Source organism: Drosophila mauritiana, chromosome 3L (assembly GCF_004382145.1).
Source record: "Drosophila mauritiana strain mau12 chromosome 3L, ASM438214v1, whole genome shotgun sequence".
Lineage (NCBI taxonomy): Eukaryota > Metazoa > Arthropoda > Insecta > Diptera > Drosophilidae > Drosophila > Drosophila mauritiana.
Window position 1 is genome coordinate 15,816,564 of NC_046669.1, and position 24,419 is coordinate 15,840,982.

The window sequence follows — 24,419 nt, forward strand, 5'->3', positions numbered from 1 at the left end:
AACAGCAAAATAAAGAGGACCAAATCCGAAATGCAGAATGCAAAACAAAAACGGGCCGAGAAATGTGGCCATAAAGTGCTGACAAGTGCTTTATGCCATCCAAATGCAGATCCCAAACAAAAGTCTCGCGTGAGTCAAGATCATTTTGAGACCGGGTTTATTTGGACCTTTTTTTTGTGGCACCAGCTGCACTGAATGCGATGGGAATGAAAGGTATGAGTGCGGAACTTTATGAAAAGAAATTACCATACAAAGTAAACGCAGTCGCTGGAATGTGGCAGTAAAAATAAAGTGTCTCCATCGTGAAAATAAATCTTTTCTTTTGGGCTTCTCAAAGAAATAAATTAAATGAGAAGGATTCAAAAAATTGTATTAACCAAGTACTCTTCATAGTTTTAGTACTAAAATATAACCAGGTCTAAAAAAACTATTTTTTTATGCTTCTTTCATTGAGTTATAAATATTTACATTTAAAAAGCCTTGCGATTCAATATAAGATTTCAATACTGTGACCTTCAAAATGCCTTCATAAAAATTAAGTATTTTATTTCTAATGCTGTCGATAAACTTCATTAAAAAAATACTACTATGCAAATCACTATTAAACGACAAAAACAATATAAATAACCATATCAATAAGCCGAAACAACAAAAAAAAAAAAAGAAAAATCCCCAGAGCATAAGCATTTTTATCTAATTCAAACACATTCCAGTTTATTTTTAAACAAAACGCCACATTCTTAAGTTTATTTCGGTGCCGGCAAAAACAAAATCGAAGGCTTTTATTTTCAATTTGCAACATATCGAACATTTCGGAACTAGGGGGGGTTTGGGGGAAAGCCCAAGAATTCGCGAGTAATCGAGAAAAGCCGGCTGTTATCGATATAAAAAACAAAACGAGCAAAAAGCGTGCATTGGCATTTGCCAGATAAGCGAGTAGTTTCGCACTCGTACATACCAGAAGGTCGAACGCTCGATTTGACATTGAGCAAACGTAAATTCGAAGAATTCCGGCCCAGGAAAAGTTTTTTCCCAGCGCCGAGGAGAAGGAAACGCCCCTCGAAATCCCCCGATCACGACACGAGTTTTTTATTTTTTTGTATCACGCACGACTTTCGAACCCGTGTCACGCCGCAAATATCGAGCACGCTAATCGAGGAATTTCGCACATGACAACCAAGTATTTGCGATTGCTCTCTCCCTTTCACACTGCACTTTCTCTGCCTCTCTCGCACTCTCGCATCTCTTTCTTTCGATTTCAACAATTATTGATGATAAATTTGTATGGATTTGTCGCTTTTTCGTACTTGAATGTTGCAAAAAAAGTGAAAAAAATTGAAATCACTTGCTTGTGAGTTTCGATAATGATATTGTTGAGATAGCACACTTATATGCCCGTTATTCCCGATACCATATGGCCATATAGCTTTCGCCGATCCGATCTAGCCGCCAACCTGCGCCGCACTGAACTAAATGCGATTTTTTTCGCAGCTAACATAAAAACTGCCCGTTTGTCTCCAATATTTCACACATTTCGCACACTCGGGCCACGGCGTCTATATAGACGATATATGTCCCTGCATCGGCCGGGAATATAGAAGGGGGCTGGGCTGGTCGGGCTGGGACTCCGACGCGGCGACAGGCGTGCCTTTTATTTATACCGCTCACGTTGTTGTTGCTCGAAAAGCCGAATGGAAAACAAAAAACTAGAAAGTAGCAAAATTATTTTTGTACTTAAAAATAAATTGAAAAGCATTTTCTTCATCTGTTTTTGCAACAACGGGCGCAGGAAAATCAAGCGTGAAAAGTGCTGCCACTGCTCCCCACGGTTTTCCTCTCCACTCTTAAGTCTCCACTCTACAATCTACAAACTCTGAAGGGCTGCACTTGAAAAAAAAAGCTGTTGAAGTACTACATATTAGCGAAGAAGAGCTAAAATAGTTTTGCAAAGGTTTTATACTAATCATTTTCTAATTAAAGGTCATTATCCTAGATGTTTCTTCGTGGCACATAACATTTTCCCTCTTCCGACATATTGAAATACAATTTTTGATTTTTTTATTTGATTTATTGGCTCAGTGCATTGCAATGTTTTCCTCTCCGAGGATCGGCAACTGACTCCCTGCCGCCGTCTCCGTCTGTCTGCCCGTCTGTCCAAATGTCTGGCCCTGCTCATTATTTCGCTATCATCGGGAGAGACGCGAATCGGCGACAAGAACAACAACCTGGTCCAAAAATACCCTCTAACGGTGGGGCAGAGTGGCATGAACGGCGCAGACACAAGCAACATCATTTTTATTCAAGTAGAGAATAAGAATGTTGCAGAATTGTTGCACAAATAAGTGGAGGAGGCTGGGGAGCAGAGGTGGCCAACATGGCGACAACAAAAACAACTTACTTAATGACATAAAACCGATTTTTAAATGCTCTATATGCAAGTCAAATATACAAAATATTATACTATAGTAAATATATAATAACTATTGTTAAGATGTTGAAAGATGATGTCAATTTTGTACTACATTCACTGAAAACTTTTTGCCTAAGCTATTTTATATACATTTTTTACGTTTTTTAAACGGATTATAGTTAAAAATCATTCTGTAAATCTGAACCTAAAATAACATATTATGTAAAAGCGCTTTAATATATATAATTTATAGTGTAATAGAATCAGGTCCTTTTTTTAGACAGCAGGATTTTCATATTTCGTTTATGGCCTCTTGGGTCTTGTTTAAGATTTAGTTTAGTAACAACTTTTAATTACAAACAATAAACAGATTGGATTTTTTGTATTGATATAGTATATATATAATTAATTGATTCAAATCCCTACTATAACCTGCACTATCTTCGAGAAAAACAAAAGCCGGCAACATAAATACCACAAAAGATGCGAAGGGAGTGGAGTGAAGCATAATTCTCTGTTCTCGCGTATAGGGTCGCCGAATGGGAGTCCATGTGTGGGGATTCTTGGGCTATTTTCAGACCCATCTGACTCATTCTCCCCCAGCCCCAGCCGATCCTCTCGCCCTCCCCCTGGCTGTCTATGCCGAGCTCCCCACGAAAAGAACAATGAGCCAGCAACCGCTGAAAATCTTCCACTTGCACAACCGCACAAAAGTAACGCCTGGCCCAAAAAAAGAAATTTTGCAATGTGAAAATTGCATGAATTAGAAAACAAAAAAAAAAAAGAAGGGAAAGAGGAAACTGCCATTACTGCTGCTACTGCTGCTTCTGCTTGTGATGATGATGATGATGATGGAATCGTGGAAGGAGCTGCCAGGCAAAAAAATCCACTCAGACGAAAGTCCTTAGACTTTGCATTTCGGCAAATATAATGCACAGCGGGCGGTGCTGGCAAAGGGGGCGTGGTCGGGGAAAATCAGGAAGTTGCCACTGCAAGATGCAGCGCAGGAAACAGCCAGACGGCGACGTTGGCTGGCTAAGAACAATGCCGGGACACACAAAAAAGTAAACCAAGAGCGAAAACTAAGCAAACTTGCTGAAGCCAACGGAAGAACACTGGAAAAAATGGTTAGATATGTACATAGCTTCGAAAAATGTGACGAATACTGGTATAAATTGTTTGAACTAAAGGAAACTAACGAAATCATCAACGAAACATTATGATATGAAAATGTTAATCTGAGCTCATCTTTTTAGATACATAATCTCTTATTAAAGGTTTAAAATATTTTTCCTAGTGCATCAGCAGAACCAACTATGTACATCCAGCCTTCTAACAACAATAATACATAATTACAATAAAGAACTGCACTTTATGCAACAGCGCAGCGCACCAACAATATCCACATCCACGTTGACGTGGAAAACGCAATCAGCGAAACTAGAACTAAAGGAGCAGAATATCTCGACTGCCAAGGATCTCTGGTTGCATTGCCAGTAATTTGATGGTGTTGTTATTGTTCAGCCCGGCGATATTTTGGCGACGGAGTTGGTGGCATTCATTGCACTTGTCTGGCAATTATTATTGCTCGATAAGTGCTGAAAGAAAAGTGATTTCTTTTTTCAGATGCACAACGGTGCGTATACGTAATGCATGTGTGGGAGGGGAGAACAAATGTGTAGTTTATTTGCAGCAATTATAATGCATTGTGATTTCTTTCATTGAAAACTTGATAAGGAGGCTACTGATTTTAATTTTCCGGGAGTGAATATTAGGGTATGATGTCTGAGTGATGAAAGTTTGTTTTAAATATCAGATTAATATTTAATTTTATTTTTTTTCTATGTTTTATCTTCAAGATAAGTAATCTTAGATTAGTAGAAATTTAAGTGTATTTTCTTGCTTGTATTTTATATTATTTATTCATTTTATTTATTTTCAGCAGTGACTTCCATCTTAACAGTGTTTTCAGTTATGCAGTTTTAACTTTTTTAAACTGACCCTGACTTTGGTCGCAACTTTTCCTAAACTTTTTTCCAAATAGTTGGTGGTTTTCCATAGAAAAAACCGTAGGAAGAGGTAGAAAGCAAAATACCGAAGAAGAGATTCACGAACCTGGGAAAAACAGAATCCGTTGATGGTTGTGCATCATTAGAGCGCTATCCTGGCGCCAGTTGACCAGACAGAGACTTCCTCTGCCTCTTCTTAGCGCTCTGTCTTTCCGCCCCTCTGTCTTCGTCTCTGTTTCTCACCCCGTCTCCCACTTGTTGTCTCGCTCTGGCGATTGTTGCATCCTGTCCCGCTGTTGCAGCCACGACTGGAAGTCACGTCATATTGATTGAAATTTAAAATGCAAATCACTTAGAGCGTTCAATTTAATCAAATTATTACAACAACCAGCTGGAAAGCCACAGAAAAAAGAGATGGTAATGGGTAAATAATAGTTAGGAAAGGGGGGAAACCGCTGGCAGCCAGAACAAGCCGCAGCAACAACGACGAAGGCAACGACAAGTCATTTTCCACATTTTCCGTTTGCGGTCACTCGAGGAGGCGCCGCCGAGTGGCTTTCCATAAAAGGGGTGAAGCCAGTGGTGGGCAGGGGTGGTAACAGGAGGAAGTGGTGGCCACATGAGAACGTGTCTATTAAAGTGATAGCCTGGTCTGGAGTTGGTCACTTCTGGACAAGGCATACACTTAGAAAAATTGCGGCGATGCACTGTCTCGTGCCAAAAGAGTTTAAAGGCAGGCTGTAATGGATCTAAAGAAAATGGTATAAAATATATATAAATGTAATAAATATTTATTATTTAATACCAATTTTTACAGTTTTTCTATATTTCAAAACTGCATAGACTGACGAAAATTTGTAGAAACGTCTATTTGAAATTTAATAAAGTCGCGATTGTTGGTAAAATTTTTTTTAAGTGCACTGTGCTAGAAAGTAAACACATTGCCCTGACATCAACAACAATGTTTCCAATGCTAATGTTGTCCAATCTACCAGGCCGGCGTCCATCAGCCACGCCCCCCTCCGCAACTCGCCCCACCGCCTTCCTGGGCGGTTGCTGTTGGCTTAATTAAATTGTGGTTGCAACTTGCGAAGCGGAGCGCGTACACAAAAATTACACTCAACAACAACAACAGCAGCAACAACGACAACAGGGCGCCTGCCACTTTATGATTGCAATTGTTGTTCTAGCTGCGGTGGCTGTGGTTCGTTTGCAACAGGCAGCTGTTTTGCATAAAACACCCTGTGCTTAATCTACAATCGATACGCGATCTGCAGCTCAAATGCAGGGTACTTTACTTAACTCTCAAAACAAGATCCTCGTTCGAAGATCCAAGTACCTTATATTGCATACTTAGAAACTACGATCATCAATTGCCTCGGTGGCGCAGTTGGCAGCGCGTAAGTCTCATAATCTTAAGGTCGTGAGTTCGAGCCTCACCCGGGGCATGTACATTTTTTATTGTTTTTACCTGTCTTAGAAAAAATATATATATATATAATTTACCGGATTCTAAAGTTCGCTTGTTATTAAATCTTCAAATGAAACTTTTAGATGACTTTAAGATTTAATGTGCAAGCAGAGGAGAATTGTTTTTTGCCAAAATGGGGACATTTTTATATGATATATAATTCTTTTATTTTCGTATTCACCTGAACAGTCATTCTCATTATTATGTAAAGGGCAGCACGGGGTCTGCTTACTACCACAACTATTATGTTTTCCCCTCATTAAATCTGCAAACCGCAGAAATACCACATTTATAAAAACCGTAATGAGGGCAACGGGCAAAAACTTGGCTAACATCATTATGAAGATTAACGTTAGTCACATTATGCATAAATCTGAAAACAAAACCAACAACAACAACAACAACACGACGGCAACAACAACAACCAGGACAGTAACTGCAATTAAGTTAACTAGCAAAAATAACAGTGTTGAAGACCGCAGAGAAATGTTGGAGTCACTCGATTTAGCAGGGAAGTTAACTGAAATTCATGGGGGAACACTTTAAGACTTAAGCCAAATCCAGCGGGAAATGAAATGCAATTTCCAAGGACTCTCAGACACCAAGGAAAGTCGAGGGAAAGCTCAACTCGGCTCTCTCTCTCTTCATTTGCCGCCCCAAAAAGTATGCAATGAAAATCGAAGCAAACGAAGTGAAATGCTCGTAAATTGTAGTTGGCTGACAAGTTGACTCCTGGCTGGATTCTCCAGGAGGAGTGGCGCCGCCAGCTGGGCGATGGGCGGTGGGTGGTGGATGGGCGCCAGGATGTGCCAGGATGACATTGCACTCGACTCGACTCTGCGACGAGTGCAATGAAACTGGAAAACTTACTCCAGACGAGCCAGGAAGCGTCAGGCATATCAAATTGTTGGTGTTTGTGCGGGCGAACGGAGCCCCAACTAAGCTCCACACTACTCCTTGTTTGCTCCTTATTTGCTCCTTGCGAACTCCCCGTTCAATGTATCTTCCTTTATTGTGCATTTGTCCTTTGGCAGCGCAGCGAAGGACAAAATTCAATGAACGTTTTCCTGTCTTCGCCGATGCACTACAAGAATATACTTCCGGCATTTGAAGAAATCGAATAGTTTCATCTTGCACTAAATTAAATTTATGCGCAATGCATGTCCGTTTGCATTAACAAAAGAATAATGCATAAATAATAATAATAATTATCTTACAGAAATATCTAATAATTTCATCATTGAATTCCCATGACACTTACAATTTATTAGTTATTTCGATTTTAATAACTTTTCAATACAGATAGATATTTTCTCAAGTGCTTTGAGTGCCAATGAATGAAAATCATGACCAAAAATAGACGGGAGGAATGAAATAAAATCGCTTGATACCCCCAATTCGGTCATAAAAAGGATTTTTATGAACCCGCCGCCACTTGAGTTCGCCAGAGGTCCCAGCTGACCTTTCAGCGGTGGTCATCACCACCTGCACAGCTGCACTTTCGTTAATATTGTGTTTTTGTTGCGGCTTCCCAAAGAGTTTTCTTTCAGACCAATTAAGTGCTGGCTTTCCTCCATTGCTTTTGCCTCATTGTTGTTGGCGAGCATAAAATTCAATCAAGTTTTGTGTTGAGCCAAAAGTTACGATGCCTCAGACGAGAGCGCAGTTACCCCTTGAGCACCCATCACCACCCAGCGCCCCCCTCCCTCCGAGTGGCAGACAGACAGGACACGTTTGTCCTTACATTGTCCTCTGGTCGGTCGGTTGCTGTTGCATCCCATGGATCCCCGTCTAGACTTGAGTTGGTTGCCCCCAAACCACTGCCATGACAACCGCATGCGATTTATGCTTATGCGAGCATTTACCCCCCATCCAGGCCATCCAGCTCATCCCAGCCCCAATTAGCACCCCCTGCACTTTCCACGCGTTAATTTTATTAAATGCAAATTAAGCTTTATCCCATTTCATTCATTAGCGGCTGTAATTTAGCCCGCAAGAGTCCTTGTTTATTATCACCTCGAATCGGCGGGGGATTCACACGGACTTAGCAGGGTTACATCGGATATAGCATGTTAGATCACTTTAAAATGACCGCTTAAATGTGTCGTTTTGGCTTATTGATTTTAGATTATATGATATTTAAGTTATTAAGTTTCCAAAAGAAGATGAAAGTATATATAAGCGCTTTTAAAAGAAAGGTTTTCGAAAATGAATCATTAAATTTAACTAACTATCTCATACAAACGTCAGTTTATTTCTTTTTAGAGCGCTTTTGCTCGAAATTTAATATCCTTAACTTCGGTTTGCAATACACAACCACTTTGCATCCCTGAATATGCGGCGGTTACGAAGTGCAGTTGAGGTGAAAATTCCCATGGGAAGATTGCTGCTTTGTGGCTGCGTTCCTTGGCTAATTTGCAAACCAATTAAATGTCAATTTGAGGCATTGTTCCTTGTCCTCCCTTGCCCCTTGCACACACACCTTACCTTCCATGTCCTTTGCCCCATGTGGAAAAAGTTTTTTTTCGCCACCGCCAAAGTTTCGCCCATTGCCTGTCTAGACTTCTTTGGCAGACTCTCACGACTTCTTCCTTCGACTGCAGTCCGACTTTTCCCCGTAGTTTGCGTTGCGTAGTTTGCATAACTTTTCACCCAAACTCCAAACTCCATTTCGCCCAGCGCCTTTCAACGGCTAAGTGAGTTTTAATGCCGACAAAAGCGCCGGAGGGCGGAGCACTGTGGTTGGGGTTGACAGCCAAAATTGGCATACGTTGCGTATGCGTTATGTGTGCATTCATAGTTTGTATGCTTAGTTTGAATACTTCACTCGATTCACTCATTATTCATGTCTGTTCGCCACTTGGTTTGCTATGCGAAAACTGTCGCCCCACGAAAATACAACGCCCCCACAACCGCAGCCAGCCAGCCAGCCGGTCCGTCCGTCCATCGGTTATGGTCAGATCCGGAAAAAGTTACGGAACCAAGGGGAAGTCGGAAAGGGGTTTCCATTCTGGTCGAAAAATTGTATGCAAAAAGGAAAAAATAATGGCCAAAAATTGCACATTGCAATGCACATAACAAGATGGAAAACGAGTGACAGGGCCAAACCGAATTTTGAATACTTTCAAATCAAATTTGAACACAATATTTGAAGAGCTTATTTACTTATAATATATAAATGTTTATATCCCTTCCATTATGTGCAAAATATATGCATTTGGCTTATAAAGTTAGTTTATAAGCGATGCGATTTCTAAATTAGTTTTGTTTAAAACTTTCCATCCATTTTAATTCCGGCGATGCAGCAATCCGTCAGATGCGAATCACCAGCCCGAGCTGCGATTGTAAAGTTTTAATCACCTTTCTGATCCCAAAGTGGTCATGACCCAGCCCAAGTGCAGGCCTCTCCTGGCATTCGAATATGGCTGCGGGATACTCGGACTTTTTTGCCGAGAATCAGAAACAGAACGCCCACCCAAACCATTTAGCCACAATGGTGGAGCGGCGGCAGCGGAGCAGACCCAGCCGGCCAATGAGTTTTTGAGCTAAAAGTTGAATTGTGCATCGACGTCCCCCCAGGACTCGCCCAAAAGACCCCTCGCCCGCCGCTCGTCGCCTCTGTGTGCGTGTGTTTTCGACTGTCTGTGTGGTATGCACTTGTCTAGACATTGGCTAGACAGTGTAAAACCAAAAAATAACAGCAACAACAATTACAGTAAATGCCGGCGACACAAAACGAAGCGAAATGTTGCACAATCCACGTAGAAGCGCCTGCAAGAAATCACAGGAATGGGAATGGGAACGAGAGACATTGTAGTCGTCGACGAGACGGCCGGAGACAAATTTTTGGCAATACATTTGACAAATTTCCGTGCGAATGCAGAGTGCGAGCCGCACAAGCCTGCAAAAAATCCACTCCACCATTGTTTTATACTTTTGATTTTATTTGGTAACTAAGTGGAAACTACTGGGTAAGCCAAAGTGAAGCTGGAGCTCCGCCATTCCACTCCACTTCAACTTCATCCGGCGGCGCTCCATTTACGAGGCACCGAACTTCTTCCGCTGGTACGGCGGCGGCAGCGGAGCCAACAGATTGTTTGTCGAAATGCTGACGTTGACAAGTTCGTTAGGACTCAGGCGAGACACGTGCACCAGGTGCTGCAAGGAGAAAAATTGAGGTGTGAAAGTGTTTGCAAGTAATAAGAGGGGGTTTGGGATTTGTTGCAGCTATAGAAAGGACAGAAAACGTAAAAGTTGGTAGTCGGTAAGCCTAATAAAAGATTTTAGCCCGCCCATTCTTATTTCGTAGATGTATTAAGATAACCTTGTGAACCAAAGTGTCACAAAATGAAAGTCTTTTGCGTAAACAGATCTACTAATCTTACCTGTCGTGACAGCGACGTCTTGAGGCTCAGGCCTTTTGAGCCGCCGGCAACTGAAGAGCGGTTTCCGTTTGATAACTTTTTAGACTTGCTGTTGCTCACAAGCTCCTTGGGATCCAGATGCTGATCCCTCTCCAACACATACAAATTGACCTCGGTGTGAACAATAAATATATTACGATTTTGTGGATCCAGGCTGATTCCACTGATGCAATGGCGCCTGGTCTCCGGTATCAGGTACTCATTAGTTTCACAGGTGAATATCCGATTGACCAAATCGTACTCCACCAGCTGGCCATTTGCGTAGGCGACCACCACACGTGGGTAATCCTCGTGCATGGATAGGGCGGTGGTACCTGCTCGGTGTCTTGGTAGGTTCAGCAGGTGCTTGTATTGTTTTCCATGTAGTTTCCAAACTGATATTATGTGGTCTGAGCTCGCAGCCACAATGTATTCGCTATGCGAAGAGATAACCAAATGGCTAATCGTATTCTTACAATTCTCACTCAAATCGATGGTGTATTTGAATGTAACCAGATCTTCCTCTAAAGTAAACCAACTTAGATGATTGTTCTGCGGGTTGAGCAGCACTAGATCTCCCTGCTCTGTGAAAATTATATGACTGGCTGGTTGAAGTTCCTGGGGAAGATTGTCTACCAGACGCTCCACCTGCAGGGGATCACTTTTCAAACGACTGATCCGGAGTTCCTTTAAGGTAGAGTAGCAAATCCAGTTTGCATCTGGTGAAATGGCAGCAGACTCTATAAAGTTGTCTTCTTTGACATTTAGTTGGAGGAGTTTCTGGGGTGTCTGCTCCAGAAGTTGTTCCTCCGTGTGACCTACGGGCAGTGCCCAGGGTTGCTTCTTGTCCTCGCCTTGCGGGGCCACAGAACCCAGGCGCCACAGGTGCACGCTGTTGGGATATCGTAAGAGCAAAAGCTTTTTACTGATTGCCATGGAAGCTACGGAACCTTTCAGAAAGGGAGCATGCTGCGACAAATGTGCCTGCATCCGTTCACTGGACGTAATGGTCAATATGCCATCCATGCCTCCCGAATAAATTTGATCGTCGATAACCAACAGGGATTTCACATAGTGTTTGTGGGCATCGCGCTGCAAGAATTTAATCCAACGCTCGCTGGTGGACTCCTCCCGCTTTATCTTGGTTTTGCTGAAAATCCGGATGAGCGGTGGCTGCATTCCACTGCAAACCAATCGATCCTCCTTGTTATTCACAGCCAGGGCAAATACGTTTTTATCCATAACTTGTGCGGAATCTATCTGTGTCGCGTTTTCCGCATTCCAAACGGTCACAAATCCCGCTGAATCACCAGCAATAATCGTATTATCGGATAGCACCTGCAGGGACCAAACTACTAAGTCCTTTTCGGAGAGGGTCATCGTGTGCAGAGTGGTTCCCTTGAGGACGTTCCAAATGCGAATAAATCCCTCAGTGCCGGTCACCAGTTTAGTTCCTGTCTTATCAAACTTGATGCAGAGAACGCGACCTTTTTGCTTGTTAAATAAGGTTTTATAGGTGATTTCGTCATTCTCGATACTAAGGATGTTGATGTGCCCTTCCTCTGAGCCAACGGCAATATCCGTTTCCGCGGGATTTACGTCGATACTCCAGAGAGCATTGCCAGTGGGCGAGTGCTCATATCGTTGTTTCAGCTCAATCACATCCCACTCGATCAGATTACCACTTAAGTCCACGGAAAATAAGCGGTTTCCCGCCCAGGCTATAGATTCTACATGAGAATGGTGTGGCAGGTGGATTACACGATCCAAATACGGGGTGTGCTCCAGGTTCCACAGCTCAATGACAGGCGTTGCACTGCAAAGAACGTACTTATTAGTTGTCGGCACAGTAATTATTAGGGTTTTTTTTAAATGTTCAATAATTTACCGACTCAGAGCGAGGCACTTGCTCGATTTACTATACGCCAAGCTGACAATTTCACGCGGCTTTATCGTGTAGAAGCGCACATTATGCAACTGATGCTTGCCCCTTTGCTGGGGTTCCTTTTTCGCATTATTCGTCATTTTATTTAGTTATTACACCTATTTCGTTAAGAAGAAAGAAAAGAAAAACAAAATTCCTCTGGAGATGCACGTGTGTGCCTAAGAGTTGCCAGATGGTCTATTTCGCGAGGTAAACAAATGTGAAGAGTAGCCATCTGGCTAAAAATATACCAGATTAACCCTTAGGCAGCCGCTCTAAGGCCCCTCAAAAATTAATTTCAAAATTAAAAATATTTTTATATATGTAATTATTATCTATGTCCTTATTGTAGATAAGCAGAATTAGATCAGACGAATTCTAAGAAATTCATATATAAAAATATAATTAGTTTGTGTTTGGAATTCATATTAGCTTAAAGTCTACCGTAGAATGAAAATCTAGAGTTCATTAATCTCCTAACAACATAATCCAATCAACTACAAAATTTAGAAATAAACTTGTGCAAGTTACGCATTGGGTTAAAGAGTATCTCATTACGTATTTTGGATATCTTCCACATCTGGTCAGTCTAAAGGGGGTGGTTTTTGCAAATGTTTTCTTTTGTTGTTGGTGCGGTCCGAAGGAAAATAAATTGCAACTGAAAATTAAACCAATCAACTAATTAAATTAACTAAACAAGTTATTAAAATAACGAAAAGCATGATATAGCAAATACGGAGCAAGTAAATTACACTTGGAAGTACAAATTAAACCAGCTACAAGGATGTCGCCAAATTCTATGTGGATCTTCGGCCTCATAAGTGGTAAATAAATTAGGAGCAATAGGAAAAATCCAAGGTGGTGCTAAATGATTTACAAAACCAACAGCTCTGCTTCTGACTCTGGGTTCGACGGGGCTATCCTCGAAGGTTTTGGAACTAAGTGACCGGTTCATCGATGTGCGACACGAGGGTCAATGGTTGGTCATGTTCTACGCCCCGTGGTGCGGCTACTGCAAGAAAACGGAACCTATTTTTGCTCTGGTGGCTCAGGCTCTGCATGCCACCAACGTTCGAGTGGGTCGCCTGGATTGCACCAAGTATCCGGCGGCAGCAAAGGAGTTCAAGGTGAGAATATACCTTATTTGGTCCAAGTTCCTTATAAACATCCCCCATTTCTTACAGGTTCGTGGCTATCCCACCATCATGTTCATCAAGGGCAACATGGAGTTCACCTACAACGGAGACCGCGGTCGCGATGAGCTAGTGGATTATGCCTTGAGGATGTCTGGGCCTCCTGTTCAGCTGGTCACGCGAACGGAGAGTGTAGACATGCTAAAGGGATCCCATACAATATTTTTCATTTTCGTGGGCCAACAGGAGGGCGTGGTGTGGGATACATACTATGCTGCAGCTGAAGGTTACCAAGAGCATGGATTTTTCTATGCCACCAGCGAGGATATCGCTGCCCAGCACTTCGACTTTGAGAAACTACCAGCGGTGATCGTCTACAAAGAAGAGCAGCACCATTTCTATCCGCACGGGCATTTGGCACATGAAATGGACCCCAATGAAGTGAACGAAACCGTTTTCCAGTGGGTGAACGTAGAGAGGTTCACCCTCTTCCCAAAGGTCACTCGGTTCAACATCCACCAGCTGCTCAAGACAAACAAGTACTTGGTATTGGCTGTGGTACAGGAGGATAAGCTCAATCAGATAGCGACGCATGAGTTGGAGTTTCGGGACATGGTGGAGGGCGTAATAAGAAAGCATAGGGCGCGATATCATGACAAATTCCAATTCGGATGGGTAAGTGATTCTATTATAGTTATCGATTTGGAGCTGATCAATATTTCCATTTCAGATTGGCGAGCCATCGATAGCACATTCCATTATCTTGGATCAACTGCCCACGCCTCACTTGATAGCGATTAATTCGAGCACCCAACACCACTTCATCCCCGAAGATGATCCCATGCAAATGACTCCACAGGCATTGCACCTTTTCCTAGAATCCATCCGCAACGAAAGTGCGATTGCCTATGGAGGAGATACGTACTTTGTGCGTTTGAATCGGGCGCTGTTCGAAGTGCGACGAGCTCTAAGGGATATGTGGCTGGGAAATCCCGTGCTGACCACTGTCATCTTCGGCCTGCCATTGGGATTCTTATCGCTCATCATGTACTCGATATTCTGCGGCGATTGCTTGGTCACAGAAGAAGATCCCGATGAAGATCACGAGAAGAAGGAGTAAAAGGATAACTTAAAAATGAATCTAGTGAAAATTTTTGATTGCGAGTGAATGTTAAAGAAAGTAAATAAGATGATCTCATAGTGCATTTCCAAGCAAGATCATAGAGAGCAAGAAACGAACAGGAATATGAAATGAGAAATCCCTATAAGAAGTCGTAGAAGACCCCACCCCTCCTCTAGAACACTTTTCTACCGCATATAAATGTAAGCCAAATCTAGTCTATGTCAGTGTATCTGGGCACGAACTTCCAATCCGCTTTAAGATTCGCCATCTGACACAAATAAATCCATGCGCATTCGTGCATTTAGTTTTGTTTCTCGTTTTAAGTTAGTAAAAGTAATAAACACGATTTAGCGGATGTGAAGAGCGGGCATAACTTAAATTAGAAGTTGGGCGGAATTTCGGTCGAATCAGCAGCCGTAATCCTCGTCGTCGTCGCTATCGATGGCCGCCCGACGCCGATCGTACTTCACGGAAGACTTGCTCTGCGGCATCTGGGCATTGACGCTTTCGAGGATGCTGACGAACTGGGCGTCATCGAGTTTTCCACGCACCTGACCCATCTGGGCCATGCGGATGACCATGCTCTCGAACATCTGCGCCTTCTCCGGCTTGCTGACCTTGAGGGTGTTCACTAAATGATATTTTATGTGTTATTATGTAGAGGTATTAAAGGTCTAGATCCACATACGTCGTGCCCTGGCTTGCTGGTCCAGAACTTGGGATAATATCGAGTGCTTTATTTCCTCCTGGGCGCGCATCTGCTCCTGCTGCGCTTGTTGCTTTTCCGCATCATTGCCACCGCCCTAAAAATGGGAAAAAAGGAGTTAAGGTCATTAAAGGATTGCACTTTAAAGAAACAGGTGTCCCAGTCGAAAAGGATGACTCATAGGGACTAAAAGGAAAGGTGCCTATAAGAACTAACAAAGCATACAATTGCTAATATATTCTTAACCTTTTTATAATATTTTACATAGTCTGATTGGCTAACATTCCAAGTTATGACTATTTTTGGAATTCTCTAGAGGAATCTAGCCGGTTTGGAGGCACTCTAATATTTCACTTACGAAGTGCGACTGCATTTGGGACATGCGCTGGGCGCGTAAGGCATCCAAATCACTATCCGACATTCTGGGTTCTTATTCTCAGTATATTTATGGCAGTAAATTTAGCAATAATTGCGTTCTTTGCTTCTATAAAAATAAATCACGCTCTTTGTGACAAATAAGTGTGCAACCGAACAGTGTGACCTTGCTAGTCCTTGCTTATTCATAAATCTGACTGCTCAAAATTGCGTTTGAGTAGCCCTGGTCATTCGGTGTTTTCGAGAAGAAGAAGAGTTGCGGAGAAAAATAAAATATCTGCGAAAGAAAACAAACATATTACCGGAATATACAGAAAATAAGGACCATTTAAATACGTTGAAAATGTCTGCACCGCTGGAGAACCTTGAGACCCAGCTAGAGATGTTCATCGAGAATGTTCGTCAGATCCGGATCATCGTAAGCGATTTTCAGCCACAGGGTCAGAACGTACTCAACCAGAAAATGTAAGAAAATGCTATAATTTATTTAATCAAATGTCTCTAAATATGTGCACCATCAGTAACAGCTTGGTGACCGGCCTACAAGAGATCGACAAGCTGCGCTCCCAGGTGCAGGACGTCTATGTGCCATTTGAAGTGTTTTTCGACTACATCGACCAGGACAAGAATCCCCAGCTGTACACCAAGGATTGCGTGGAGAAGGCATTGGCCAAGAACGAAGAGGTCAAGGGCAAGATCGAGGGCCTGAAGAAGTTCAAGACGAATCTGCTGCTGGAGCTGTACAAAACCTTTCCCAACGAGATGAACAACTATCGCGCGTATCGCAAGGACTCCATGTAAGGACGTGCTCCACGGACATGCCAACTGAACTTTAGATTGTAAGCCACATGTTGGAATAAATTTATACTTCTGTACATAAAACTCTGTGTTTCTCTAGCCATTGAGATTGTGTATGTTGGTACATTTTCCTGCTCTTTGTCTGATTTATTCATTTCATTATTTTTTGTTTACAAGGTATATTTCATATTTAAATTTTATTGAGTTGCTTCTATAAATACGCTATACTATATTCAATTATTTCATTTCAATTAAAAATGTTAAAGATCTTTTACATTTTAAAGAGGCCAATGAGTATCAAAACGTCATAAATGTTATTAATTAATACTTAAATGAAATAGTTTAAAAAAGTTTTAAGCTCGATAGTCGCAAAGCAGTAGCGTTGCCACCTTAGTTTTATATCAGCTGTTCTTTGTTATTGTCAGCTTGTGTAATTAAAGATTTCGATTGTGTATATCATTTAGTTAAATTTATGGTAGAAAATGCGGAGAGTTATTGATGGCTATAAAAGTGCTTTAAAAGCAGCAAATTATACACCACTTGCTAAAAATGCAGCACAATTTCATCAATTTCGCTTGCCAGAAATACGAAAATTTTCAGTTGAATCTTCGCCGGCTTGTTGGAATTGCCAAAAGAAATCGGATTTAAAGCAAAATATGATATGTTCGGACTGTGGACACTTGCAGGATGTTAACTCAGGAATAGTAAGTACTTATCTACATTTTATTTGGCTTATTTAACCTTCAGTTTCTGTAGAATTACTTTAAACTGCTCAGCTTTCCCATTCAATTTTCTTTGGAGTCCCAGAAGTTGACAAGAAGTTTTCGCCAGTTGCAGACCATTGTGCATCCCGATAAATATAGTAATAAGTGGGTATTGTCATAAGTGATAAAATCCGGAAGACAACGATAAAATCCCCTCGTTTACAGAACCTCACGGGAGCAAACAAACTCCGCAGACTGGAGTTCCCTCATCAACAAGGCATATAAAACTCTTTCCACGCCCATAGAACGTGGTCAGTACCTTCTTCAACTGGAGGGCGAACAGATGCCGCAGGATAATAGCGCCCTAAACAAAGAGTTTCTTATGGCCATGATGGAGCGGAACGAGGAGGTGGAGGATGCGGAAGACACCCAAACGCTGGAGAATTTAAATATTCAACTCATCAAGGAACTGGAGGAGATGGCCCGGAGGTTAAATGCCCTTTTCGAAAGCAAAGATCTTTCGGGAGTCAAAGGAACCCTCGTAGAGATGAAGTACCTCCTGAGTATTCAGAACAGCATTAAACAGAAGCAACAAAGTTTGCTGGGCAGCTGAATTGGCATTAATCGACTTGGCAATCGGTTCTGATCGCACACACACACGTCCACCTGTTGCTATCTATCAGCTGTTAAGTAAACAATAACACGGACTTCGTTTGTTTTATAATGTGAATAAAAATCGCGATTGAACAGTTATGGTCGATGCAATTAGTTAATTATCCAATTGTGCCCGAATAAAACAGGTTTTTATCCAACTTTCGATGGAAGCCCCAGGAGTTATTCCCCTTCTCATTGAGCACCCTGTGCCACGGTCACAATACTTTGGAAAAAATAATATAATCAATTAATCGCAGTACTATCTGCTGGACTGAAGTCGCCAGGGGTACACCCCCCGAAGACCCTAGAAATACACATCGCAAACTCATGCCCACTCACACAGCCTGAGCAATTTGTATAGGTGAGGAAAATCGTCGCACCTTATATAAATTCAAATCGACCGGCGCCTCAGCGGACAGTTCCTATTAGTTGGTCACCGAGGTTGGACTCAACCGTGGAATTGCCAAGACTTCTCGTTGGGAAATACTTTCACAAGCCGGAAAACTTGCGGATAATTAAAGCAACCCTAAGAAAGAATTCCCCGAGAATTCTAGCTTGCCGACTTAGCGTGTTATTAAAGAATTGCCTGTTGATTAATCAATAGCTCATAACAAGGTACTTAGGAACCTAAAGATACTTATTACGAAATACCTCTAACCGAACCAAAGGAAAACGTATAAAGATCTAACAAAATGAAGAAGTTCTCGATTGGCTTGCTAATCTTCATCGGAGCTATGTTGGCCGCTTCAGAGGCTGGCATCTCATCACCCATCATAGGGGTTCTCACACAGGAAGTTTACGTCGATGGCTTGATCTCGAGACACTTTGATAACAAGACCAGCTATATAGCCGCCTCGTATGTGAAGTATCTCGAAGGAGCTGGAGCCCGAGTTGTGCCGATTTGGTAAGTGAGCAGACAGATGGAAAGATCTTATCGTGACCAGTAATTCTGCCACAGCTCGATAAGGTCGAATAGGGTAGGGTGGCATTAAGTATTCCGACACGTGTATTTATAGAACATAAATTCATTAGAGAGTAAATTTGATTTGGAGACCGAAATTGCGTTGTATTGATAAGATTGCCTGAAATCAATTAATAAACAATTTTCATATAAATACCTTTGACAGGATCGGTCGCAATCGCAGCTACTACGACGATCTCATGCGCAAGATAAATGGGTAAGTATAAATATACTTTCTAGGAAGTTCCCGCATCTAAATTTATTGCTCCTTCGACAGAGTCTTGTTGCCCGGTGGAGCCACTTGGTTTAATCAGAGCAATGGGTATGCGGATGCGGGCGAACACCTCATCCACTTGGCCATTGAACTAAACGATCAGGGCGTCTTTATGCCGGTGTGGGGCACTTGTCTGGGCATGGAACTATTGGTTTACAAGCTGGCCAACGAAACGGAACACCGCATTAATTGCGAAGCGACCGGTATGGCCGTGCCAATGGATTTTAAAGAAGGTATAGTTTGTTTTATTAATTTATATATTACGAATGCTGAATCTACACATTTCTATGTAGACTATAAGAAGAGCCGCCTGTTTGCATCCATCAGCGATGATGTGGTGAACACCATGGTCAAGGAGAATGTGACCTATCACTGGCATCAGTTCTGCTATACGGAAAAAGACTTCGAGCAGGATCTACTAAACGAAACTTGGCGGGTTATGTCCCTAAATCATGACTGGAACGGCGTTGAGTTCATTTCCACCGTAGAGCACATAAAGTACCCCTTCTATGGCGTACAATTCCATCCGGAGAAGCCGCTGTACGAGTTTACAAAGACAAGCATTCCCCATACCGCGGCGGCTGTGTTAAGTGGTCAATTCTTCGCCGATTTCTTTGTGAGTGAGGCGAGGAAAAGTAATCAGAGCTTTGCGAATGCCACTGAGCAGGCCAGGACGCTCATCTACAACTATAAGCCGGAGTATACTTCGATTTTGGGCTCCTCGTACATACAGCAATACCTATTTACCAATGTTGAAATGGAAATACCCGAAATTCCGGAGATCCCTGATGAGGGCGGTAATAACGATGGGGGTAGTAGCGGCGGCTATATTCCCATTATTATACCAGGCGGTGACGGTTCTGCGACTATGCCTTTCCTCAGTGGTTTGCTCCTGACTCTGGTTCTCTTATCAATTAATTAATTGGCTGCTTTGCTCACCAAAGTTGTTGACAGGACTTTGAACTTTCCGTGGACTTTCATATTGCCAGTTCATTTACGCACACGATATTTACGGGATTATTTCTTGATCGATTTTATAATTTTATCTTCAAGATATTTGATTTCTGATCAAAATAGTTACTATTAGCGTAATATCTGAAGATATTGTACTTCTTGTCATGGGTGACTCAATTGTTAATTTATTGGTTTTTGAATATAGTTGGCATGAAGAGATTACTTCAACTATCAGATACTAATTACTCAGCACATTAACTAATTGCTCATGGCTATTTAATTAATAAAATGTAAATGGATAATGATAAGCAAAACAAAATTCTATCTATAAGAGTTAAATCTTCTTGCCAAATCAAGAGACTAATTTATTAGTTTAAGAAGCAAGCATTACTGGCAAACAAATTTATATCTCTTACTCGTATGGTAAGAGGGTATACTAGATTCGTCGATTCGAGCCTATTTAGTACATATTATATGTTAATATATATTATGTTGCTTTATGTTATCTTATTGGTTGAAATCATAGTTTCATCCTTACATACAATACTCTGCAAATCTGACTTTTACATGAATGTGGCTTGATTTATGTTAAACAAACTATAAAAATGCTTATAAATTGTACATGCTAAGTTATTTTAAGAAGCATTCTAGTAATAAAAACAATATCATATCAATAACGTTGATTAAATTTCAACGGAATTAAAAAAAAGCCTCCTCTTTGCAATGGTATCATTGTATCTTTGACTTTTTTAAATAAATGAATAGTTTAGCATATAATTAAAAAAAATAAAACCTACATATAATAATAATAAAAACAAAGTGCATGCATATGTGCATGCATATGGACCAAATGCGCATATAAAAAGTATCCTTGTATGGCCTCCCTTTAATGTTTTTGTAGCATAAGCTGGGAGTTTTATGTCACATGGGAAATTTATTAGTTTTACCTAAAACTTCGCCCTGACCCCTGATATTCTGGACCAGGAAAAGCGTCTATATCAGCCTAATCATTAAACTTGTAAGCTAACGTTGGCGTTTTTAAGTATATAATTTATTTATTATACATATAATATATAATTCATATGAATCATTTACATTACTTAGTATAGCTGACCCATGATCAATTTTATCTTGCATTGAAGTCCAACGACAATGGATGCAAAAGTCTATTGGCTAGATTATTATTTTTCTCTCACCGACTCGAGTGCAATCAGTTTGAGTCATTGTTTCCCACCGGCGAGACTCATTTCTATCTGCTCAGTGCCCGATAAATGGGAATGTATGGCATTTTTAGCTGGCCAGTAGCTCGTTGTCTGAAATCCGAAGAAGACGATGGCGGAATGCGCTTATACCGATCCGCCGTACCTCAACCGCGTACCAACAGTTGGCGTGATGTGCATCGATATAGCCACGCGACTGCAGCAGAACTTTAAAGGGGAATACCACAGCTACTTGGCTGCATCCTATGTCAAATTTTTGGAGGCATCCGGTGCGCATGTGGTGCCTATTTGGTAAGTTATCAAGTTTCAATCATTTTGCAATACTTTGGCTTTTATATTAACATTTTATACATTGCTAGGAAATGACAAATATAGCATGTCAAAAAGGGAATCTGAAGCAATTCGTAATCTTTTGGTATGGTTTAATGTGTATAACCATATTTTTATTAGCCTCCAGCATTCCAAGCATTCAGATCGAAAGTCACGTACATACATTTGCCCACAAATAGGGCAAAAGCGATTCGTATGATAGGGGGAACTCAAATCTGCATAGGCATCATGTGCATCGATTTGGCCAAGTCAATGGGCCACAAGTCACTTTATCTGCCCGCTGCCAATTTGAAGCACTTGGAGGCCATTGAGGCGTTGGGTGTGCCCATCTGGTTACCAATAAACAAATTGTATAAACAAACGATGCACGAGAATTAATTACCTCATCTGGCATTTTGCCAAAATAAATCTTGCTGAATGCAATACGATTAACAAATGAGCGGGGAGAGGTGTTCATATTTAAGGCTTTCGATTTCATTTGAAAAAAGGCGGGGGCATTTAAATATCATAAACACAAACGTTGAAAAGTGCAATTTTTTAATTATTTATTTTTAGGATCGGCCGAGAACGAGCTTACTATGCGTTGATGATGAGCCAGTTAAATGGCATTCTTCTGCCAGGCGGAGCCGTGTTCATCGACGAGGCTGATAGGCAAGCCAACCCGGATCTGACCAGCGATTGCGTCCGGAGTGCCGAGCTCATCTACCAACTGGCTATGGAGCGTAATCAGCGGGCGAGGAAGCTGGATGATCTTGGCGGATACTTTCCCGTTTGGGGAACTTGTCTTGGCTTCCAGTTGCTCCTTATTCACGCCGCCGAAGCACCGAATGTTCGAACCGCCTGTCAGCCCATGAGGGAGGCGATGCCAGTTACTCTGACCGATGACTATCAGCAATCACAACTGCTTGGAAGTCTGCCGAAATCGGTTGCCGATGAGATGGAGAAGCACCCATTCGCCTGCCATCAGCATCGGTATTGCATCACCAAAGAGAACTTAGAATCCTTTGGTCTAGCTAAGGATTGGCATCCACTGGCCACTCAGAAGGACACTTCGGGACTGGAATTCATCACGATTGTCGAGCACCGGCGTTTTCCCATCTTTGGATGTCAGTTTCATCCTGAGCGCGCTGCATTTGAGCAGCTTTTCAACTCACCGGACAAATGTTACATGGCGCATTCCCGCATGGGTATCGAGTTGTCCCAAATCCTTGGCAGTCGGTTTGTTGACTTTTGCCGCCGCAACAACAATCAGTTCGAAAGTGACAAATTAAAAACCCGACATCTTATTTGGAACTGGCAGCCTGTTTTCTCTGGCAAGTTCAAGGGCTCCAACTGGCAGCAGTGCTATCTATTTGAGAAGAACGTGGACTATGCGGAAGAGCGGGATGATTCGGAGGAGCTTCGCTCATCTTAAGTATTGTGATATACAAGACGTAATGTAATTAATAAGCTAATTAATAAGTTAGACAAAAACTAGCCAGAAAAATATATCAGCGCATTACTTTACTCTTGGTTTAAATATTTTGTTTGGCGAACTTTTATGTTTTTGGTTAACTTACTTGGCTCTTTCTTAATTTGAAAGCGAAATTGCTGGTTGCTTTAAGCCAAATACTTTCCTACTCATTTTTCCCGCTGATACTTCTACCATTTTCCATTTTCTTTGCTCCACTCGCAGAGTAGTTGTGAGTACTTTTCCACATTTGTCTCATGCAAATTTCACGCTGTACTTTTCCGTTCAATTTTGGCTCGCGCTTTTCTTTTTCGTGTTTTTCTCGGATGTTCGATGGTGGAAAGCTATTCTCCATTGCCTCCGCTTTTCCCCGAGGCAAACGGAATATTTCTGCTCATTTTTATGGGTCCTGGCAAAGGGTATGCATATTTTTGAGTGATGTGGGAATAGAGCAGCAATGGATGCTTAAAAGCAATTATTTTAAATGTTAATAGGGGCTGTCAATATTGTTCACTCACTACAGAAGTTTAGTAAGAATACTAACTTTACTTTAAATATTTGTATTTCTATATAGGGTAGGCATCGAACCAAATTTGTAAAAATGTTGCCATTTCATGGGGTTTGCTTTCCGGCAAGCCCATTTTAAAAATTTCCACACAGGGGGCTTGTCAAAAGGTTGGCTGCTCATAATTAGCGCATGACAGGACGAAATGTTTGGCTGTCGTCCGTATGGTTATTTTCAAAATGCCTCAGCATATTCCATTAGGCGGACACTGGCGGGTTATTTAATGTTTTTATTCATGTTTTCTTTCCCGCCAGGGTTAAAGTTCAGTCTGAGAGGTGTGAAGACGAGTTATTACCGCCGATGGGGGGTTGGCTTGTTATGGCACATGTTTTTGTCTGATTCCCATTATTGTCTGCGGCTTCTCGCTCCTGGATGGCACTCTTATTGTTATGTCCTGGTATCTCTGTGTCTGGGTCTCCGGCTTTTCCGCACTGTCTGGCTTCCATTTTTTCCGTTTTTTGTTCGCTTAGATTATTCTGCAACCGCTATTGTGATTAGTTTTTGCTTCGATCTCAAATCGCATGCTAATGAGTCTAGGTAAATGTCTGGTCTTTTCATCACTTCATAATCACTTCTATTAAAGGTGCACTACGAGTGTGTGCTTTCATTTTTCATTTCGTTGATTCTGTGTGTTGAAAATTTGGTGTTTAATTATGTGAAAGTTATGGGGCATATCTAATATATGTGTATTGATTAACTTCAAGCAGTATATTCATGCTATTCACTTTTTAATAACTTCTTAATTCATTATGAAGTTAAAGAATAATTGATCCATCCTTTAAACATTCCCATACAAATCCTCTTTCTCCATTTACTATAATTTACTAATATATTTGCCAGTTATTCTTTTGTTGTTACTAGTATGCACTTAGCATGCGTTATTTTGCGATTCTGTGTGGACAAAAAAATTGTCAGCATAAATGCCGCATTAAATGCCCTTGTGCCCATTTTATAG

At 41.5% G+C, this 24,419-nt stretch overlaps 8 protein-coding genes and 1 non-coding gene across 9 annotated transcripts in view; 6 read left to right on the forward strand and 3 right to left on the reverse strand.

Moving 5' to 3' along the window:
• The window catches only part of LOC117140535 (mucin-19), an 84,255-nt gene extending 82,781 nt beyond the window's left edge, over positions 1 to 1,474 (reverse strand). The window contains exon 1 of the mRNA XM_033303525.1: positions 959 to 1,474. The gene's annotated coding sequence lies outside the window, so the exon portion shown is untranslated. The remainder of the gene's footprint in view (positions 1 to 958) is intronic.
• A 4,320-nt stretch (positions 1,475 to 5,794) lies between these two features.
• Trnam-cau lies at positions 5,795 to 5,867 on the forward strand. Its single transcript has one exon. It is a non-coding gene; the product is annotated as a tRNA-Met (tRNA).
• A 3,946-nt stretch (positions 5,868 to 9,813) lies between these two features.
• Positions 9,814 to 12,417, reverse strand: LOC117140983 (U3 small nucleolar RNA-associated protein 4 homolog). Its single transcript, XM_033304232.1, has 3 exons — positions 12,182 to 12,417; positions 10,276 to 12,109; positions 9,814 to 10,048 (listed from the first exon to the last, which is right to left on the reverse strand). Exons 1-3 carry the CDS (start codon positions 12,316 to 12,318, stop codon positions 9,929 to 9,931), a joined length of 2,091 nt encoding a protein of 696 aa, XP_033160123.1. The 5' UTR covers positions 12,319 to 12,417; the 3' UTR covers positions 9,814 to 9,928.
• Positions 12,418 to 12,819: 402 nt separating this feature from the next.
• Positions 12,820 to 14,826, forward strand: LOC117140519 (protein disulfide-isomerase TMX3). Its single transcript, XM_033303497.1, has 4 exons — positions 12,820 to 13,041; positions 13,106 to 13,344; positions 13,402 to 14,025; positions 14,081 to 14,826. The coding sequence occupies exons 1-4, from the start codon at positions 13,002 to 13,004 to the stop codon at positions 14,468 to 14,470; spliced, it is 1,293 nt and encodes a 430-aa protein (XP_033159388.1). The 5' UTR covers positions 12,820 to 13,001; the 3' UTR covers positions 14,471 to 14,826.
• Positions 14,766 to 15,730, reverse strand: LOC117140520 (programmed cell death protein 5). Its single transcript, XM_033303498.1, has 3 exons — positions 15,538 to 15,730; positions 15,162 to 15,276; positions 14,766 to 15,104 (listed from the first exon to the last, which is right to left on the reverse strand). Exons 1-3 carry the CDS (start codon positions 15,598 to 15,600, stop codon positions 14,881 to 14,883), a joined length of 402 nt encoding a protein of 133 aa, XP_033159389.1. The 5' UTR covers positions 15,601 to 15,730; the 3' UTR covers positions 14,766 to 14,880.
• Positions 15,731 to 15,785: 55 nt separating this feature from the next.
• Positions 15,786 to 16,436, forward strand: LOC117140521 (mediator of RNA polymerase II transcription subunit 10). Its single transcript, XM_033303499.1, has 2 exons — positions 15,786 to 16,019; positions 16,076 to 16,436. The coding sequence occupies exons 1-2, from the start codon at positions 15,898 to 15,900 to the stop codon at positions 16,353 to 16,355; spliced, it is 402 nt and encodes a 133-aa protein (XP_033159390.1). The 5' UTR covers positions 15,786 to 15,897; the 3' UTR covers positions 16,356 to 16,436.
• Positions 16,437 to 16,778: 342 nt separating this feature from the next.
• LOC117140606 (iron-sulfur cluster co-chaperone protein HscB) lies at positions 16,779 to 17,811 on the forward strand. Its single transcript, XM_033303616.1, has 3 exons — positions 16,779 to 17,056; positions 17,109 to 17,221; positions 17,282 to 17,811. Exons 1-3 carry the CDS (start codon positions 16,835 to 16,837, stop codon positions 17,667 to 17,669), a joined length of 723 nt encoding a protein of 240 aa, XP_033159507.1. The 5' UTR covers positions 16,779 to 16,834; the 3' UTR covers positions 17,670 to 17,811.
• Positions 17,812 to 17,915: 104 nt separating this feature from the next.
• On the forward strand, positions 17,916 to 20,761 carry LOC117140603 (gamma-glutamyl hydrolase). The gene is made up of 4 exons (XM_033303614.1): positions 17,916 to 18,614; positions 18,838 to 18,888; positions 18,949 to 19,178; positions 19,239 to 20,761. Exons 1-4 carry the CDS (start codon positions 18,403 to 18,405, stop codon positions 19,865 to 19,867), a joined length of 1,122 nt encoding a protein of 373 aa, XP_033159505.1. The 5' UTR covers positions 17,916 to 18,402; the 3' UTR covers positions 19,868 to 20,761.
• An 83-nt stretch (positions 20,762 to 20,844) lies between these two features.
• Positions 20,845 to 22,941, forward strand: LOC117140605 (gamma-glutamyl hydrolase). Its single transcript, XM_033303615.1, has 3 exons — positions 20,845 to 20,917; positions 21,004 to 21,410; positions 22,005 to 22,941. The coding sequence occupies exons 2-3, from the start codon at positions 21,232 to 21,234 to the stop codon at positions 22,861 to 22,863; spliced, it is 1,038 nt and encodes a 345-aa protein (XP_033159506.1). The 5' UTR covers positions 20,845 to 20,917; positions 21,004 to 21,231; the 3' UTR covers positions 22,864 to 22,941.
• Positions 22,942 to 24,419: the final 1,478 nt, after the last annotated feature.

Bases quoted from the DNA above. Each gene is read 5' to 3' on its own strand.
- LOC117140603 (XM_033303614.1), top strand. From the start codon at position 18,403: ATGAAGAAGTTCTCGATTGGCTTGCTAATCTTCATCGGAGCTATGTTG. The intron at 18,615-18,837 runs GTAAGTGAGCAG...TACCTTTGACAG, and splicing joins GCCCGAGTTGTGCCGATTTG to GATCGGTCGCAATCGCAGCT. The intron at 19,179-19,238 runs GTATAGTTTGTT...ATTTCTATGTAG, and splicing joins GCCAATGGATTTTAAAGAAG to ACTATAAGAAGAGCCGCCTG.
- LOC117140521 (XM_033303499.1), top strand. From the start codon at position 15,898: ATGTCTGCACCGCTGGAGAACCTTGAGACCCAGCTAGAGATGTTCATC. The intron at 16,020-16,075 runs GTAAGAAAATGC...GTGCACCATCAG, and splicing joins AACGTACTCAACCAGAAAAT to TAACAGCTTGGTGACCGGCC.
- LOC117140519 (XM_033303497.1), top strand. From the start codon at position 13,002: ATGTCGCCAAATTCTATGTGGATCTTCGGCCTCATAAGTG. The intron at 13,042-13,105 runs GTAAATAAATTA...CAAAACCAACAG, and splicing joins GATCTTCGGCCTCATAAGTG to CTCTGCTTCTGACTCTGGGT. The intron at 14,026-14,080 runs GTAAGTGATTCT...TTTCCATTTCAG, and splicing joins ACAAATTCCAATTCGGATGG to ATTGGCGAGCCATCGATAGC.
- LOC117140520 (XM_033303498.1), bottom strand. From the start codon at position 15,600: ATGTCGGATAGTGATTTGGATGCCTTACGCGCCCAGCGCATGTCCCAA. The intron at 15,277-15,537 runs GTAAGTGAAATA...TCCCATTTTTAG, and splicing joins CCCAAATGCAGTCGCACTTC to GGCGGTGGCAATGATGCGGA. The intron at 15,105-15,161 runs GTATGTGGATCT...AATATCATTTAG, and splicing joins CCAGCAAGCCAGGGCACGAC to TGAACACCCTCAAGGTCAGC.
- LOC117140983 (XM_033304232.1), bottom strand. From the start codon at position 12,318: ATGACGAATAATGCGAAAAAGGAACCCCAGCAAAGGGGCAAGCATCAG. The intron at 12,110-12,181 runs GTAAATTATTGA...CGTTCTTTGCAG, and splicing joins AAGTGCCTCGCTCTGAGTCG to TGCAACGCCTGTCATTGAGC. The intron at 10,049-10,275 runs GTAAGATTAGTA...TTCTCCTTGCAG, and splicing joins AGACGTCGCTGTCACGACAG to CACCTGGTGCACGTGTCTCG.
- LOC117140606 (XM_033303616.1), top strand. From the start codon at position 16,835: ATGCGGAGAGTTATTGATGGCTATAAAAGTGCTTTAAAAGCAGCAAAT. The intron at 17,057-17,108 runs GTAAGTACTTAT...CAGTTTCTGTAG, and splicing joins AGGATGTTAACTCAGGAATA to AATTACTTTAAACTGCTCAG. The intron at 17,222-17,281 runs GTGGGTATTGTC...CCTCGTTTACAG, and splicing joins CCCGATAAATATAGTAATAA to AACCTCACGGGAGCAAACAA.
- LOC117140605 (XM_033303615.1), top strand. From the start codon at position 21,232: ATGGCGGAATGCGCTTATACCGATCCGCCGTACCTCAACCGCGTACCA. The intron at 21,411-22,004 runs GTAAGTTATCAA...ATTTATTTTTAG, and splicing joins GCGCATGTGGTGCCTATTTG to GATCGGCCGAGAACGAGCTT.